This window comes from Apis cerana, linkage group LG3, assembly GCF_029169275.1.
Source record: "Apis cerana isolate GH-2021 linkage group LG3, AcerK_1.0, whole genome shotgun sequence".
Classification (NCBI taxonomy): Eukaryota; Metazoa; Arthropoda; class Insecta; order Hymenoptera; family Apidae; genus Apis; species Apis cerana.
The window spans coordinates 12,827,622-12,844,809 of NC_083854.1; the positions used below are offsets into that span (position 1 = coordinate 12,827,622).

At 32.7% G+C, this 17,188-nt stretch overlaps 2 protein-coding genes across 19 annotated transcripts in view; both read left to right on the plus strand.

Annotated features, from left to right (window-relative positions):
* The window catches only part of LOC108001085 (TWiK family of potassium channels protein 18), a 223,197-nt gene extending 211,380 nt beyond the window's left edge, over positions 1 to 11,817 (plus strand). For all 17 annotated transcript variants that reach the window (XM_028668346.2, XM_062073108.1, XM_062073109.1 and 14 more), the window contains 3 exons: positions 5,042 to 5,247; positions 5,398 to 5,683; positions 6,196 to 11,817. In XM_028668346.2, the coding sequence (XP_028524147.1) occupies positions 5,042 to 5,247; positions 5,398 to 5,683; positions 6,196 to 6,476 (773 nt within the window). In that variant the 3' untranslated portion in view covers positions 6,477 to 11,817. The remainder of the gene's footprint in view (positions 1 to 5,041; positions 5,248 to 5,397; positions 5,684 to 6,195) is intronic.
* A 2,049-nt stretch (positions 11,818 to 13,866) lies between these two features.
* LOC108001116 (ubiquitin-conjugating enzyme E2 G1) lies at positions 13,867 to 16,998 on the plus strand. Of its 2 annotated transcripts, none has more exons than XM_017061979.3 (6): positions 13,867 to 14,054; positions 15,164 to 15,266; positions 15,383 to 15,480; positions 15,584 to 15,762; positions 15,849 to 15,971; positions 16,060 to 16,998. In XM_017061979.3, the coding sequence occupies exons 1-5, from the start codon at positions 14,009 to 14,011 to the stop codon at positions 15,927 to 15,929; spliced, it is 507 nt and encodes a 168-aa protein (XP_016917468.1). In that variant the 5' UTR covers positions 13,867 to 14,008; the 3' UTR covers positions 15,930 to 15,971; positions 16,060 to 16,998. The 2 variants fall into 2 exon arrangements, with proteins under 2 accessions (XP_016917468.1, XP_016917469.1); XM_017061980.3 differs by lacking the exon at positions 13,867 to 14,054 and adding an exon at positions 14,103 to 14,245.
* The last annotated feature ends 190 nt before the right edge of the window (positions 16,999 to 17,188 follow it).

A 17,188-nucleotide genomic window follows, 5' to 3' on the forward strand; every position in this document is an offset into this window, starting at 1 on the left:
TTCGATTCTAATTTATTCTTAACCGATATAAAACTTGTTACGAAAAGGGAAATGAATCGGAAACGTGATACGGATATATTAATTTCTCTTTTAATAATGCGAATTGAAAAATATGTAAATATAAAAATATAAAAATACGAATCGTGATACATGTCATTGGATAAATATAAATTCGTAATGAAATATATACTTCGTTCGAAAAACACTCATTTTTATAATACGAATGAATTTGTTGGTAACGTTGAAAACATATGTATCGATCGAACGTACCTACTCGCTTGGTCTAGTTTCTCATTTCAACTCAATTATCGCGTTTCTCGCGTGGTTAAAAATAAATAAGAAAGAAATAATTGTGAGAAAAACCTCCGAATTGTTTCCTTTGTGTAACTTTTCTTCTAATTTTACGTTCCCCGACCAAAAATGTACTTTTTCCGCGGAATTGTAAAATATAATAATACTCCCCTTAACCGTACCGGCTAAGCTTGTATTATTTCGCCTCGATCAATATTTTCTGAAATTGCGCCGCATCGCATTAATTTTGAAATATGATGGAATCGACGAAAGAGTATCGAAAGGATCGATCATGTAAATTGGCTCTAGCCAATGGTAGAGCAAGATCTATTATTTTGACCGATGTAATTTCTGCTCGTTTTCCAGACAGTTTGGTCGGTCGTCTCCCGGAAAATGCAGCCACGGATTGCGGTCACCGTGTAAAATAAATAATCCCCAGAGTTTCTCTTCCGTTTCTCGTTCCGTTCCGCTTCGCGTGTCCCGTGTCTGTTACGTTTTTTTACCGTGATACCGTCATCTCGTTACATCGTTCACGTTTATCCGCCCTCTCTTTCATACGTCCCAGGGTGTAATATGCCTTCTTTGAAAAGTTGTTTGCTCGTCGAGAAAAATATTTTCACAACTAAGTAAAAGAATTATCCTCGTTCGAAGGTAGGAAGAAACGATTAAATAGATTTACCTTTTTGACGACAGGATTTCGCGTAATGGATTTTTACGTCAGTTCTACTTAAAAATCTCTATCTCTTTTCATGAAATATTCAAAATTACCAATTCGATCGTGATTTAAAACGATGCTTTCGAGTTCTGGAAGAAAAAGGATGGAAAAATTTTGAAACATTTTCGAAAAGCGATCAAACTTGCGCGATTATTTAAGTCACCAGCAGTTGTTGCAAACTTCCAAATCTTTTCTGTAACGATTTCTCGAAGTTCGATTATATGTACATTGTATAATTGATCTCTCATCGTTACGTCATTGGATCTGCTGACGATTAGATTTCGCTCGCTAAAATTGAAATTATGCGACAATTTAAATCGCATTAGAATTCACCGCTTTTTCCTATCATCTCGCGTAAATTATAATATCTTTCTTTTCTATCCAAATGCTTGTTTATTCGAATGATTTCTCGTTCGATGACAAAAAAAAAAATCCAAAAATTGCAAAAGTATCACAGATATTCGTACGGATTCGTATAAAAGGTACGGTGATGATAAATTGGTTAAAATTGCTCGATTTTCTCCATCGGGAGGAGAAGAATTTTTCCAATTTTCAGTTCTTACTTCCCGTTCGAAAGAGTGCGATTCATTTTCAATACTCGAAGATTAAACCAAAGTTGCGAAAAGTTTCAGAAGCTGGCACTTTTCCAATAATCAGGGTATTTATACTTAAAACGGAAAGTAGCTAAGTAAAGTATCTTAAACTTTTTTACGCTCCGCGAAATCCTGCAACACGTTCGAATCCAATCGCGATATCTCTCTCTAATATTTCTCCATTTGCGATATAAAATATAAAAATTCAAAATCGAAGTTTCGATTTTGCTCGAATAACGCGCATAAGATCTGCGTAAAGTTCGTATCGTTTAACCAAACATTTCGACCATTCCATCGTTTCCATTCGATCGATATTCCAATAAATCTTCTTCCCTGGTTTTAGCGCTTATTAGTTGGCAAGTGTTCATTATCTCGAAACGGGTGAGAGTCCAACTCATTGTCAGGCATAACGATGTCATTGTGGACAAGTTTCTTGGTCTAAGACCTTGTCAAACTTGGACGTGTTCCCAATGAGTTCCTCGAGTCTCGAATCTTCGAAACAAATTGAAGCAAATTCCAATTCCCAAGACCCGTATTATCTCGTGTTTGATCTCGTTAACTAGAATCGACTGGATAAATATATCGAATTTTTTTAAAAATAAGCGCATCGTTTTGTACGTTATTTTTATAAAAAAGATAGGAAGGATCGAATGTATCATCTGTTGAAAGGGATTTGGGTTTTTCTTTTTTTTCTTTTCTCAAATATATCGTGTACGCAAAAAGTAATAGCTCTCGAGAAAAATATTGCAACAACCAAGTCGTTTCTCTTTAAAAAAAAAGAAAAAAAAAATACCTGTTCACGACGTATATCACGCTGGTGAATCAATAACTTTCAAGACTCCTGCACCAGCTTTTTGCGCTAACACATTTACGAAGTCTGTTGCGCGGCTTTAATCGAGAAAATCTGCATAAATATGCATGCCATCTCATATGCATTCAGCTCGCATTAAGAAAATCGGATATGAATATGCGTCCCTCGACAAACGTTAAGTTTCTTCGACATCTCTTGATTAACCAGCGAGTCCTTTTCATCTAACGATAATGGCGGGAAAACCGATGGGGACATTTTCGAAGAACGGGCGAAGCAACTCGATAAAAAATCGCGTAAGAGAGTATTCTTCTCCCCCGCAAAAATTTCCATTCCTTTCACGCTTGTCGAATGTCGCAGATTGTTTTCAATATCTTTCTCGCTGCGCTCCGCCGATCCGCCATTCTTCTTCTTCTTCTTTCACGGATGCAATATCGAACAATTTAATAAAAGAGTGGCCCGTCTTCTCTGTTTCGCCATTTGAATAGCGAGCGCGTAACTCCGCTGCAAAAGAAAACTTCGAAACAAAAAGGGAAGGGGGGGGAGGCCCATCGATGAAACTACTCGCCCAGGATATAAACTTTCATATTAAATCCCTCCCAGTTTCTAAAATATTTATCCTCGCATCTCTCCGACTTGGAAAACGATTCCGAAATTTTTCGAGAACGTACGTGCGAACGTACGAAAAAAACGTAGATAGATTCGTTACGATCGACTTACAGCTCGGCCGTATGCACGAATATTCGTACACCACCGTTCGAACCGATAAAATTTCGATCCCGACAATCTGCCTTAACAAATGGTGAAACGGGGAGTCGAAAAGGATAGGCACGTCGTAAATGATAAGGCGAAACGACAGTGACGAATATAGGGTTTCGCGAGTAGTAGTTTCGCGAGCTTTCTGCTTCGGTTGCAATCCCGCAACGCACTCGAACCGTGCTGTCGTCCGCACGGCACAGACCAATTCCGATAGACCGGGCGATCCATTATCTTAAACGGCATCCGCCCCATCGATTCGCGCCTCCTCTCTCTCCAACCAATCTCGCCTACCGTAAAATCCTCCTCTTCCTCTCTCTCTCTCTCTCCTTCTCTTCATCGTTTTCACTAACCGCTATATTTTTTTTTCAATCGGCTTACGAGATATTAACCGCGTCATTCCGTCCGAGAATATCCGTGGCTCGAATTCCGATCGTTAGAGAGAACGAGAGGAAATTTCTCTTCTGGAAAAAAGATCGTTTTGAAAATAGAGTTGGAAACGAATAGATATTCTTATATTTATTTTCCTTCGTATACTTTTTGTCCAGAAACTTTCTGACCGAATTGTCCTTAGTTAGATGATCGTATTACCGAGTTATGTCAGCTGGCCGTTTGAAACGGCCCTGAAACAGGATACTACCGAGCTCGGGAGACGGCGAGAGAGAGAGAGTAAGTTTCCCAATTTGGGAGTATGCCGGTGGTCGTCGTCGAGCGATAAATTAAATTAAAGGCGCGGACGACATTCTGCGGGGAGAAAGGTTAGAAAAGTAAAAACCAAGTAAAATTCGATTATCCAACTTTCCGTGGGATATCTCTTGTTTCCGTTATGGACGAAAGGAATTGAAAAGATGAAATATTATTTGGACTATGAATTCGCGATTCCTAGATAATCGATCAAGATCCAACGCGGTTGATATATATATATACATGAAGGTGTGACTAGCTTGTATATTTGTCACTGCTCGAGAGTCTCTGAAGTGTACAGTATACTCGTGCAATGTATAGTAAGTGGAGAAAATTCGCCTTCGTACTTGTAAAATATAATCGTTTCGATGTAATATATATTATACATTGAAATTTTAAATTAAACAAAGACATAGACAGAGAATTAATCGGTAACTAATCACATTTTAATAGTTGAGATAGTAGAGAATAGTTAAGAAATTGCAGAGATATTCACAAGTGCAATTATTTGTCGATGATTTTTTACATGTTCCATACGATAAGAGTTGCCATATTTAATTCGTAAAACTTTTCAAAACTATATTAAAATTAATTTTAACGGTTACATCGCTCTTTAATTTAGTCACTGATATTTATGGGTTAATTTTAAACTATCTTATATTATAATAATGCATTTATATCATTGTTTTATTCCTTTCAATATTTGTATTTTTCTATATTTTTATATCGATTATTATATATTTAGTTATATTTTTACGTTTTTCGTTTATACATTTTTTAAGAAATAATAAATAGTATTTTCTAAAAATTAAATCTCAAGTATAAGCTCAAAATCGGGAAAAAATAATTAGGCCCTCGTTCGAATTGTATAATAAGAGCGCAGTATCGATTTGTGAATAGATTCTTTATCTCTTTATTACGAAGCTTTATTACGAAAATCACTTTACGTTGCCCAAGCAAGATACGTATGCGCAAAATCATCTCGAGTGCTGCTTCGCTCGAAAAACTCGTTATACGCGAATGTCAAGTGTGACTGGACGCGACGTAGCGAGCCTAGAACGATAGAACAAAGGTATCTCATGTAACAGTTTATTCCTTTATTAAATATATTCTTTCTTAATTCTTAAAATATTCCACTTTTTCTCGAGTGTCACGTCGAGAATTTTCATGGAAAGGAAAAAAAAATATTTTCAGGTTGCGGTAGCATCGCGCCAAAATCCACATGGGGTAAGATCGCAACGACGGGCTACGCCAGTCTCGGCATCCCCTTAACCTTGGTCTACTTGTCGAGCGCCGGAGGTCTTTTATCCAGGTGCGCGAGAGGTGTGTTCACGCGTGCTCTTTGCTGCTGCCTTTGTTCAAATTGCGGCTATTGTTGCTACGACGAAAGACGGATGGAGGTAAGCGAAATGGAATTCTCGACTTTTCTTTTTCACCGAGAGATTATTCTTGAATGAAAATCACTCGCTTCGTTCGGTAGTTTCGTTTTCTTTTGCTTTTGTTAAAAAGAAAAGAAAAATGACGTTTAAATTACATTGGCGCGGGCACAGGAAAAAGAAAGACGGATGAGAAAGAAAAGGCAGCAAGAGGAGTTGGCGCAGCAGCAACAGCAATTGCAGTTGCAGGAACCGTTTTACGTCCGCGCGAACGCGTCAACTTTCACGAGCACGGTGGAAATGAAGAGCAGCCCGAAGGACGAGGTGTCGAGCCTCGGCTCTGGCGACAGGCCCAACGTTACTATACTCGCGCCTATCAGCATTTGCCTTGGTGCGATGCTTTGCTACATCGTAGCGGGCGCGTTTACTCTGCACAAGTTAGACGGCTGGTCCTTTGTGGGTACGTGCTAAAACAGATTTCTATTTTCGACCCGCGTTCGTATTCCATCCGTGACGAAGAGATCTTCCTCGTTTCTCCACCGTAAAACCCTTTCGTTACCGACATATCGGCCGACTGAAGTCGCTTGCGTGAGACGCCACATACTGTACACTATAGTGACTATAGTCTACTCCGCGTAAGATGCCGAGTATACCGTACGCGAGCGAGTTGCGGTTACTGTACATCGAGTATCTTTCTCTGGATACGTAGCATCGGTATTTTCTTTTCGTTATTCGTTTCTCACGATATTCCTCGACAATAAAAATCACGAAAAAAATAAAAATCTTTCTCTCGAGTGCCGCGCGCATTTTTGCCGTGTCTTTTGCTGAGAAATCGTAGCGAAAGGGTTAATTACAATTAAAAATTTCTTACTTGCTGCTGACACGAGTCGAAATCGAACTTGAAACTCGTAACTCGATCGAGTCGACGCGATAGCAGCGTATTGCGACTAAAGTTTGGCGTTTCGTGTTTAGATGCGAGTTACTTCTGCTTCATGAGCCTGAGCACGATCGGGTTCGGCGATATGGTTCCCGGTTCCTATCCCCGCCACACCCTTTACGAATCGAGGAACGTGACCGTTTGGTTCTGCTCCTTCTACATAATGTCTGGGATGGCGCTTACGGCGATGTGCTTCAACATCCTCCACGACGAGATCGTTCACAGGCTTAGCCATCAGACGGAGAAACAGGAAACGGTGAAGGCAAGCCCGAGCGTGGACGAGCTCTCCACCGATCCCCTTACGCTCACCTCGTGACAATTTCCGTCTGGCAACTTGTGCCACAGGAACGGCACCGACGAAAACGATATATGCGGAACGGAACCGCCGACCAGTTTGTTCGCCCACGAGAACGAGATCAATATCCTCAAGGACACTTTCAATCAAGTGGACGTAACTAGGGACTGTAAGCCTATTTTGAAACTCGAAGATCACGTCCCGCCGATTCCTAGTGTTTACATGTTGCCAAAGGTCGACGAGGAGACGGAGGAGAACACAGAAATGTAAAAGAAAATTTCTCTCTTCGCCTCTCCTCGACGAGGGACGAGTGGATCTTTTTTTTGATAAGAAGCAACCGAACCAAACCTGTCCAACAGGTTTGTTCCAAAGAACAACACGTTTCGCGTTTCCAGCTGGGAAACGCGAACGTGTTTCGAATCGATAGCTACCCTTGATGCGTCGCACATACACACACACACATATATATATATTATAAATAGAAAATTAATCATCGCAGTGAGACAGTGTGCGCTTCGACGAATCGTGGACGAAAAAATATTTTTTGATTTTCAAAAAATCGAATTTTACGTGATTATGTATAAATATTTTTTCTTCTCTTTTCTTCTTTTTCTTTCTTCTTTCCTTTTTTTTTCAAGTGATCAAGAACCTATGGGAATTCTTCGTGGTCTAAAAACGGGTTTCGCATTTATAATATATTCGTTCGAAGAATAGATGGTATCGTTTACCGATCGATGGACTGTCCTCGCGTAGAGAAGTTGCCGACAGATCTAACCGATACAAACAAGTATTTATGCGTACGAGGTTACAGGGGGGACATAAACGAGACATATTTTCGTCGTATACGAGGGATGCATCAACTTCAAAGAAAGTACGCTACTATGTTCCGTATGGAACGCCGTTTCCAATGTATTAACGAAGCGAATAAACATTTTATATTGTGTTTGAAACAAATGTTCGAATTGAAGTTTTATATATATATATATATATTTCTTTATTTATATTTATTTTCTACGGTAAATACACGCGCGCATATATACGTACGTGTTATTTCTAACATTATCGATTATAAAAATCAATATTGGATCGAAATCAAATATGGTTATTAAATTTTACTCGATTTAATAAACAAATCGAATGAAATAATGAATAAATAAACACGGTCCAACTCGGCGATATCACGTTAATAAAGCCGGTAATTACATTACGCAAGTTCTAAATAAGATTTTCCTCCCAGGATGTGTCTCCTAAATGTTCTACCAAGTTTCTAAACTTGCTGTAGATGTTTCTACGTTAATCCTGGTTTACTTTTGATCAACATTCGTTTCCGTATTAATAAAATGCGAAATTCGTGTAAACAGGAATTTGAATATATATATATATGGATGGAAAAAGCAATCAGAAATATATATTCTTCGAAATTTATTTTATACGATTTGGAAACGGCGTTCTAAGAGATCGACTCGATATTTCTATGCCTATTTATAGATAGAAATTCGTGACAGTTTTTATATTTCTGCATATAATAAACGCTGGAAAAATGAAAACACATTCTTGTCCATAATGTGGATTATTGCGTCTAGTCGTATCAAATGGAATATATATTGTAAATCATCGTGATGAATCGTTTTGAAACGCGTGATAACACTGCCAAAAATAAAATTATATTGTCCACAAAAATTAACGTTTAGAGAAAGATTGATAAGCTTTAATAACTATACAAAAGTATTTCGATATATACTTTGTAACGAAATGAATTTTTCTAAGGAATAGGATTTTTTGGTACAAACTTTTATACGTATCCGTTCCTTATTGTCCGATTCTTTGTTACTATTTTTAACGATAATATTTTATAACTGTTTTATAAAAGTTCTCATAATTATTTATCGGAACAATTCCTCAGAATTAATCATAAATCATTCTTGATATACAATATGCTACAGCCCATTGACTAGACGCAGAAATCATGAACAAAAAAAATCATATTTGAATTCTGTGCTCAAGAACAATAACTAAAATACTGTTACGATTAGACACTAATCTTTAAGAGTGTTGCATATAAAACTACTCACATTGTTTAATATCGATATTCGTGATAGGATACGAGATTATGGAGTGCGTAATGTATAGCTGTAAATTAGCTGTAAAATATTACTTTCGTCGTTTTATACAGAGCAGATTTTCTAAAAATCTTCACCACACAAATTAATTTATACTCCGTTTTGCGTGAGAACCATTTAAATATTAACCGTGTTTCAAACCTTTTTGCGTCAAAATAAATATTCATACATCTATGTATACTCATTCTTTTCTATTATTGGTTTAAACTTGGTTTAAATCAAATCGAATCAAATGCAACGTAGATATACGCATTTAACGAAACTTATTATATTATTAAGGAAATACGTTATAAAAAAATATCCGACTTGCAGAAGATTAAATAAATCGATCAACAACGCCATCTGCTCTGTACACACAACGAAAGACACCGCGTGCAGTAGCGACCTAAACAAGTGTTTTTTCCGTTTCTTGTAACATATCATAAGATGTAAGTACGTTAAAATTCCCTTGTACGCTGAAAAAATAAGAGATGAGAGGATTAAAACGACGAACGATATATATATATATAAATATATATCTTGGAAATACGAGCGTTAAATCGTATGTAAGTTCTGGTTGTGCATTCGAATTCCAAGCGAATTTCGTTAGGTGTCTAATGACAATCGATATCGGCTTGACCAGTTACTAGAATTACCGCTCTATCGGTAATATCGATAGAGGATATCGATAGAGGTGGCCAGTAGCCAAAACAAAGTTTACTTTAACGTTTGCACCAGCCCATACAGCCATCGATCCAACTTGGCTGACCGAGCAAACTTCCTCGCACTACTCGTTCCATTCATTTTGAAAGGGCACGCGCGTTTCTCCAAGCTGACGCTTGGACAATTTGTTGCGGAGAACCACTTGTAACTTTCCTTCGATTCCACCGATTCACTTTGGATATATCGTCGAGCCGATTTTTATGATTTTTATTTAACATTTCAAAAGAAGTTTAAAAGAAAGACGTTTTTCGATGGAATAACAATTTTTTTCTTTGGCGATAAAATCGACACTCTGGCGTGATATTCCAAGTGAAAATCGAAGATTCCAACCGAGAATTTACAGACCAACGTGCCCATTTATATAGATCATACAAAATTTGATGCCAGAATGTAAGGATAGGAATTCGATTTACTTTACAATATGCTTACGATTTTGCAAAAACATTATTTTATTACGAAGATTTTTCCCGTTTTTTTAAATTTTATTAAAAAAATATATCCCTTTCTTTATTTGGTAAAAATTCGATTCCGAGTACGAAATATTTGACGAGTTAACGCCAGCAAAGAGGAACCGTTTATATTCCGTGCAAAGAAGTTGCAATGCGAATTCCCATTAGAGAAATCCTCCGCTCGACTTTTTCTATCTCGTGAAGATTTCCCCTTTTTTTTTTTTTTTTTGCGTATCTCATGATTTCACACCCTTGCGTTCTGGTTTCTTTCCTCGTTCCTCAGGGAAATATGACTGAATTCAAAGCACTCGTCGACCACTATGAAACTTTAGCACGACAATTTCGCGAAAAGAAAAAAGTAAAAAAACTTGATCCGTTCAACGGATTAATAAGCCCATTATATTCGAGAAGAAGGAAAGATAAAAAAAAAGGGGAAAGATTGAATCCTCCGTATTTTCATTTATTATTGCGTATTGTTCGATACACCGTGACGCAATCGCAAATTCTAAAAACCGAGATATAATAATCAGGCTCGAAAATTAGGCGAATTTTTCGAGTTTTCGAGGCACTTTTGAAAACGTTCATCGTTGCTGTTCAATTCGATTTATCGTCAAGTTTAACAATGATATTGTCAATGAGTATAAAGTCAATTATATTTATGCAAAATATTCTCTCAAATTAATAATAAACGAGTTTATATTATAAAACGGATTCTCGGAGCTTTTCTAGAATTAAATTTACAGATTTATTGTATCGAATAAATGAAGAAATTTATTTCAACGAGAATCATTTTAATCAAAGTAAAGAGTGGCAAATATCGATTTCCTTTTCTCTATGATGATAACGTGTACCCACATTTATTTGAATATTTTACTGAATTTCAAAAGACACCAAATAAAATCAAATAATCAAACAACTGGTTCGTCGATTGCTCAAACTAGAGAATTACTGACTAAACTAGTTTAAATCAAAATTAAGATGATGAGAATAGAGTAATCAAAGAAAAAGGAAGAAAAAGGAGAAAAAGGTGGAAAATAATTTTACGCCGATTCAATATTCGCGTTTAACGAATTTAACGAATCGGGTGGGATTTGCTTCTGCCGTCCTTTCGTAACAGCGAATCCTGCACAAAATTACAACCTGTAATTCGAACGTAACTCGACGTGATTTTTACGAGTCCTATAACTAATAATTGTTCGGAAATATCGTTTAATATTCAACGTGACAATGGTCAAAATAAGGAATAATCAGGAATTAAAAATTTCGTCGCTAAATAAACATCAAGAAACATCCATAAGAACAGCGCCGTTGGTAATAAAGTTTTCTATGTTACCCTTGTACATAATATTAAACGTTGTACGATATTAATATTGAAGAAAAAAAAAAGTTAACGTTTAATGTTAGAAAAGTACTATTAAAACATTAGAATTTCTATTTTCACTCTCGATCGATTTTGTCCAAATAAAAATTCCACATCTTTAAGCGTGAATTGCAATTCAAATCGTGAGACGAGAAATATCAGATATTCATTCAAAACTTTTCGTATACAACAGTCATGGTATCCTAACGCTCTGAGAAAAAAAAAAATAGATATGTGCTCCTTCTAGCAGTTTTGTATAGCAATCCGTTTTACAAATGTATATCTTTGTACAGAAATAGTCCGATAATTTTTATTGGAAAAAAAAAAAAATTAAAACGAGGAACTTTGTTAATTTTCTGCCTTATTATATTTTAATGAATATCATAAATGTACGTACAATATGCGTATATATATATATATATATATATATGCTTATTTTGTAATAAGGAATTTTATTCATTTAACAAATTGATGACAAATTAATGACGGATAATTAATATCAATTAATATCAATTTGACGAATAAATAAAATTTCTAATATATAGAGTTAAAACAAAAGCTGTTTTATTTCTTTTCCTTGTTTTACATTTGTTAAATTTGTAGTTATAATTTATATGAAAGAATTGTAAAGAATGAAATTTTGTGAAAGAATTTGATCAATGTATATGAAACAATCAAACTCTTGGAAGAGGCAGAAACATCAATAAACTAATTAACTAATCAAACTTAAATTTATCATTTGAATTTGCTTTTTAATTTGACCCTTGATTTCATTTTAAAACGAAAATTTTTATATTTTTATCATTACGAAATGAAAAAAATTTTAAAGTTACCAATCTTATTGGATTACACATAAATATAATTTTTTAAATATATATGTCACTATAAAATATATGGAAAAATTGTTAGATATTGTATCATCTGTCGGATAATCTTATATTATTAAATAATAAAATAGAAAAAGATTCAAGATCAAAATCTAAATTTTCTTTTTCCAACTAAAGAATATTAATTTCTTTATAAAAATATGACTTTTTCATCTGACATCATTCATTTGTTTAAAATATGCGATAAAATTTAAATAACTCGTTAATTGTAAAATCAAAAAACAAAAATACTTATTAAATTAATTTGTAAACTATATTTTTTAGAAAAAATAATTATTTTCTAACAAAATAAATAAAAAAAAATTAAATAAATAATCTTTTAAGTCTATACTAATGACTAACATTAATAAAAAAAAACCTTTCTATAAAATTTTTAATTTTCAAAAAAAATCTAAAAATATTCAAAAATTCACTATTTGTTTTTTTGAAGTGTTTTATTCTTTCTTATTTTGTTTTCAATAATTATTATATAAATTGTTTAATAAAAAAATTACTAATAATTCAATAATAAAATAGAATAAAAATATATATATATATATATAAAATATTAAATTTTCACTAATGTCAAATTTACCACTTTTTTATAAAAATTTATGATGGCCGTCTATATTGCAAATTTTTTTTCTTAAAATTGTCGCGCAATCTCCTAATAACCTATATAAAATTAAAGTTAAAATTCAAAATATACATACAAAATATATAACTGAAAAACGATTATATAAACAAATAAATTATATAAAAATTTATAACATGAACTGTATAAATTAATAATAATGTAATAAATTTATAACACTTATAATTCCATATTATAATTCTAACCATTAATTAAATAAAGAAAAAAGAATATTAATTTTTAAGAAAAGAAAAATAAATTATAATATTCAATAAATTATTAAATAACGATATATTAATTAGATAAAAATATTTATACAAACAATGAAAAAATATCTATAAAAATATCACATAATAAATAGATCACACACACACCTCAAAGAAAACTACATCTGATCACTACGATTGTCAACAGTACAATGATTTCCCGCGCTCCGATTCGTCAATTGAATCACAAAGAGAGGGGATTTGCCCGGCAACAAGTCTGAAAGTATCAAGTGTAATATAAACCGCCAATTTTGTGGAAAGGTAATATCATAAGAAATATTTTTAGCTTTAATTAAAACAAATATAAAAATAATACACACAATAAAACACAAATAAACACATTTAAATAATAATTAATAATATAGATTATTATACATGAAATAAAATTGATCATTTATTTTATAAATAAAATTATTCTTCAATTTTAACACCAATTAATATTTTAATCAAATATAAAATTATAAAATATTTATTATAAATTATGAGATATTTTGTTATATACTTTTATTCATGATTTCACATTAAAACTTCATTTTAATTCTAAATTTAATATTAAGGTTACGATCTTATTCTATACTGAATCGGTAACGTTGCGAATGACATTAAAATGATAAAGGAGTTCTAAACCTTTATAAGCCCTCTAAGAAATGAAACAAAAAATATATTAAATTATCTTACATTATATATATCTTCTGATTAATCTTTATTTATATTTTTATAAATTTAATTTAATTTATCATACAAAAAAGAACTAATTATTTTCTGTTTTTAACATAAATTAAAATAATTATAAAATAATAATAAAAATAAATAAGAATCTTAAAAAGTTAATAATTTAATAAGTTAATTTAATAAAAATATTTCATAATATTAATAATTGATAATATTTTCAATATTTTTATAAATATTTTATTATCTTTTAAATAATATAAATTACTTATCGATAGCAAGAAATGGCTTGATCTGTAATATTTGCAAAATATCCAACAGAGAGCGTAAATGTTTGATCAGACCGGCGCATAGGAAAGACGGAAGAACATATGTTTAAGCAGTAACGCATGCGCAATCACTGCTTCCGCGACGTACCTAGCCATCTTTCCAGTCAAGCAAAAGTGATTGTTTTCAGCTTTAGTCTTATTTAACGGAACTTTTATTAATGTCAGAGCCACAGTCCGCGCTTCTACTACGAAAACAATTAGCAGGTATCCAGCAAAAGCAGTTTAAGTGCTAAGTGTGATCCGTGTCTTAAATTCGAGCTCAACGAAAAGCCGGAACCGTTCTCGTACTCTAAACTCGTGCGATCTCGTCATCGTTGTGTTCCGACCCTCGAGAATGGCTTTGTGAACATTTTTTCTGCTGATATCTCAGTTTCTCAAAACTTCTGTAATCTTATGTGAGCACCAATTGAGCCTTCCGTAATCTCTCTGATGGCCCTGCGCCTGATTAGGGCGTGAAAATCAATACGGCTACGGAACCGTAGTGTGCCTCCCATGAATAAGTTTAACCTAGCATTTAATATTGAGTTCGCTTATAATCCTAGCTGAGTCCAATTTAAATTGTCTTGTGAATAATTTTCATGCACAGCGAAGGCCGTTTTCGCTGTTACCGAAAATAATTGCAGGCAACGTTATTTATAGCATTTCGCGCGTCACCGAATACAACGCGGTTTAGACTAAAAAAAAGATAGAGAAAACCATGCCGTGCAACGACCACTGAAGGTCAATCTTCTTCGAACCATAACTTCTGTATTACTTCTGACGCCACAATGAAATATTGAAATGTTTTAAAATTTATTTTTATAATTTATTGCTCTTTGTTTTTCATCCAAGCTTTGTGATTGAATTTTGTATGAAATATCATGTCACTTTTGAATTATTAATTCATAGCTATTTGACGGTTATTTAATATGTTTCAATTTGACCTAACCTATACACGTTGAAAAACAAAAGCATTTTTTTTTCACTTTATTGAACTAATGTATGATTTTATGTTAATAGTTTTCTTTCCATGTTATTTCATTTTTATTAATCAAAATATGATTAATCATATATATATTTTTAAACGGTTCTGTGCTTTTTCATTCGAGCATATTCTAAATATTAATATTATTTTTTGTATTTTTGTATTTTATGTAATTATAATTATATATTTATTTAAATTTGATATAAAAATAATTTAAAATATATATTTGAAGTATATATTTGAAATATATATCATTAACAAATAATATTTTTAAAGCTTATTTGCTATAAGAAATTATATAGAATTATATAAAAAAGTTTCATTCAAATTCTCTTTTTTTTTTCTATAGAATTAAATAAAAACCCAGTAGAAGGGTTTTCAGCAGGCCTCATAGATGACAATGACATATATCAGTGGGAAGTGCTCATTATTGGACCTCCAGATACATTATAGTAAGTAAATCATATTGTTTTGTTTGTTATATAATATTTTATATATATATATATATACATATATATAATATCATCACTTATTATACATATTTCTATAAATACTTTTTGCATTTTAGTGAAGGTGGGTTTTTCAAAGCACACTTACAGTTTCCAAAAGAGTATCCACTTAGGCCACCAAGAATGAAATTTATAACAGAAATATGGCATCCAAACAGTAAGTTTTTTTAAAAACTTTTGTGTATGCATGTGTGTGTGTGTGCGTATGTGTGTATATACATGTATATATGGAAAATTATGATAATATCTTATATTTATAGTCGAAAAGAATGGCAATGTATGCATATCGATTTTGCACGAACCTGGAGATGATAAATGGGGTTATGAAAAAGCATCAGAACGGTGGTTACCAGTTCACACAGTTGAGACTATCTTGATAAGTGTTATTAGTATGCTCGCAGATCCTAATGATGAAAGTCCTGCTAATGTGGATGCTGCCGTAAATAATATTCTATTTTATAAATATTTATATTATTTATATATTGTCAATTATTTATTTTTTTAATCTTAATTGATATATTATAGAAAGAGTGGAGGGAAAGTTATGCAGAATTCAAAAGAAAGGTGGCGAGGTGTGTCAGAAAAAGCCAAGAGGAGTGTTTGTAGGAGATGAACAATTATTCAAATGGAAAGACTTATTTAATTCCGGTATGTTTTGTGCAATATATTTTGCAATAATTATATAAATAATTTTAATAATATATTTAAATAAATTTTTTCTTTATTATCTCTATAGGGAAGCCGTAAGCACTGTAAGAAAGAAACCGATGCTCAGCATTAAGCTAATGGATAACAGTGCCACTAAAAACGGATATAGCCTGACCCATTCTTAAGCAGAAAAAGGGAGGCAGAGTATGTGTGATAATAAAAGATAAAATCACACATCTCTATGAAGTTTATACCACCGCCACTGACGTACCATCCATTGATACGAAGAACATAAGGGAAATACATGCAGCTCACCTTTTACATAATAAACAACTAAAAAACTAATTTACACATATACATAATACAAAAAAAATTATCTGTACGATTATTATCTTAATATTGATAGTTATAAACTTAACTTCCCTGTTCCTCCTGCTCAAGAGTTAGCCCTCACCCTTTACACCTAAAAGCCTGTAATTTAAAATGTTTACGTTTATTATTGAATAATAATTCCTTAGTGGCGTTTCGTATTTTCTTACTTTCGTAAATATACATAAATAAATTTTTGTAAAGTCAAATACACGGTATATATATGCTACAGTCGTTAAATGTAATGCCAGTAAAAAATGGAAACGAAATATATGTGAATCAATTGTGACACTGCGGCAAAAATAATGTCGATTAAACTGTACAATCGCGGCTATGTAAAGAGATGAAATTTCCGTTGAACCGTAAGTTGCCAAAATAACGAATTCTAATTAAAGTGATAATAATGCTAATAACAATATTATTATTAGAAATAATATCATTAATTACAAATAGTAAACTTAACGTAAAAATTTCGTACATAACTACTAAAACTTTGTACGCATTTTAACCAGTGCCAGTTTATGAAGTGATTATTAAAAAAAAATTCTATCTTTTTAATTATATTTAAACTTGCGGTTCGAAGTCATAGATACATTCAAATTTTTTATCCGACTACATATAATTTCATACTGTCAATTAAATTCTACAATATGGAAAACGTCTATTACATTGAACCTGTATTCTATTTATGTTATTTAGTACGAAAAGAATTTTTTTTTTTTATTACTTACTAATGAAACAAATTAATTCTTTTTTATACTGTGATTAATTATCTGCCGATATAATAAATAATATCTTATTTTAAATGAATTAGAAGATAAGATTTTAAATGAAATTATTTTAATTTT

Bases quoted from the DNA above. Each gene is read 5' to 3' on its own strand.
- LOC108001116 (XM_017061979.3), top strand. From the start codon at position 14,009: ATGTCAGAGCCACAGTCCGCGCTTCTACTACGAAAACAATTAGCAG. The intron at 15,267-15,382 runs GTAAGTAAATCA...TTTGCATTTTAG, and splicing joins GGACCTCCAGATACATTATA to TGAAGGTGGGTTTTTCAAAG. The intron at 15,481-15,583 runs GTAAGTTTTTTT...TTATATTTATAG, and splicing joins AGAAATATGGCATCCAAACA to TCGAAAAGAATGGCAATGTA.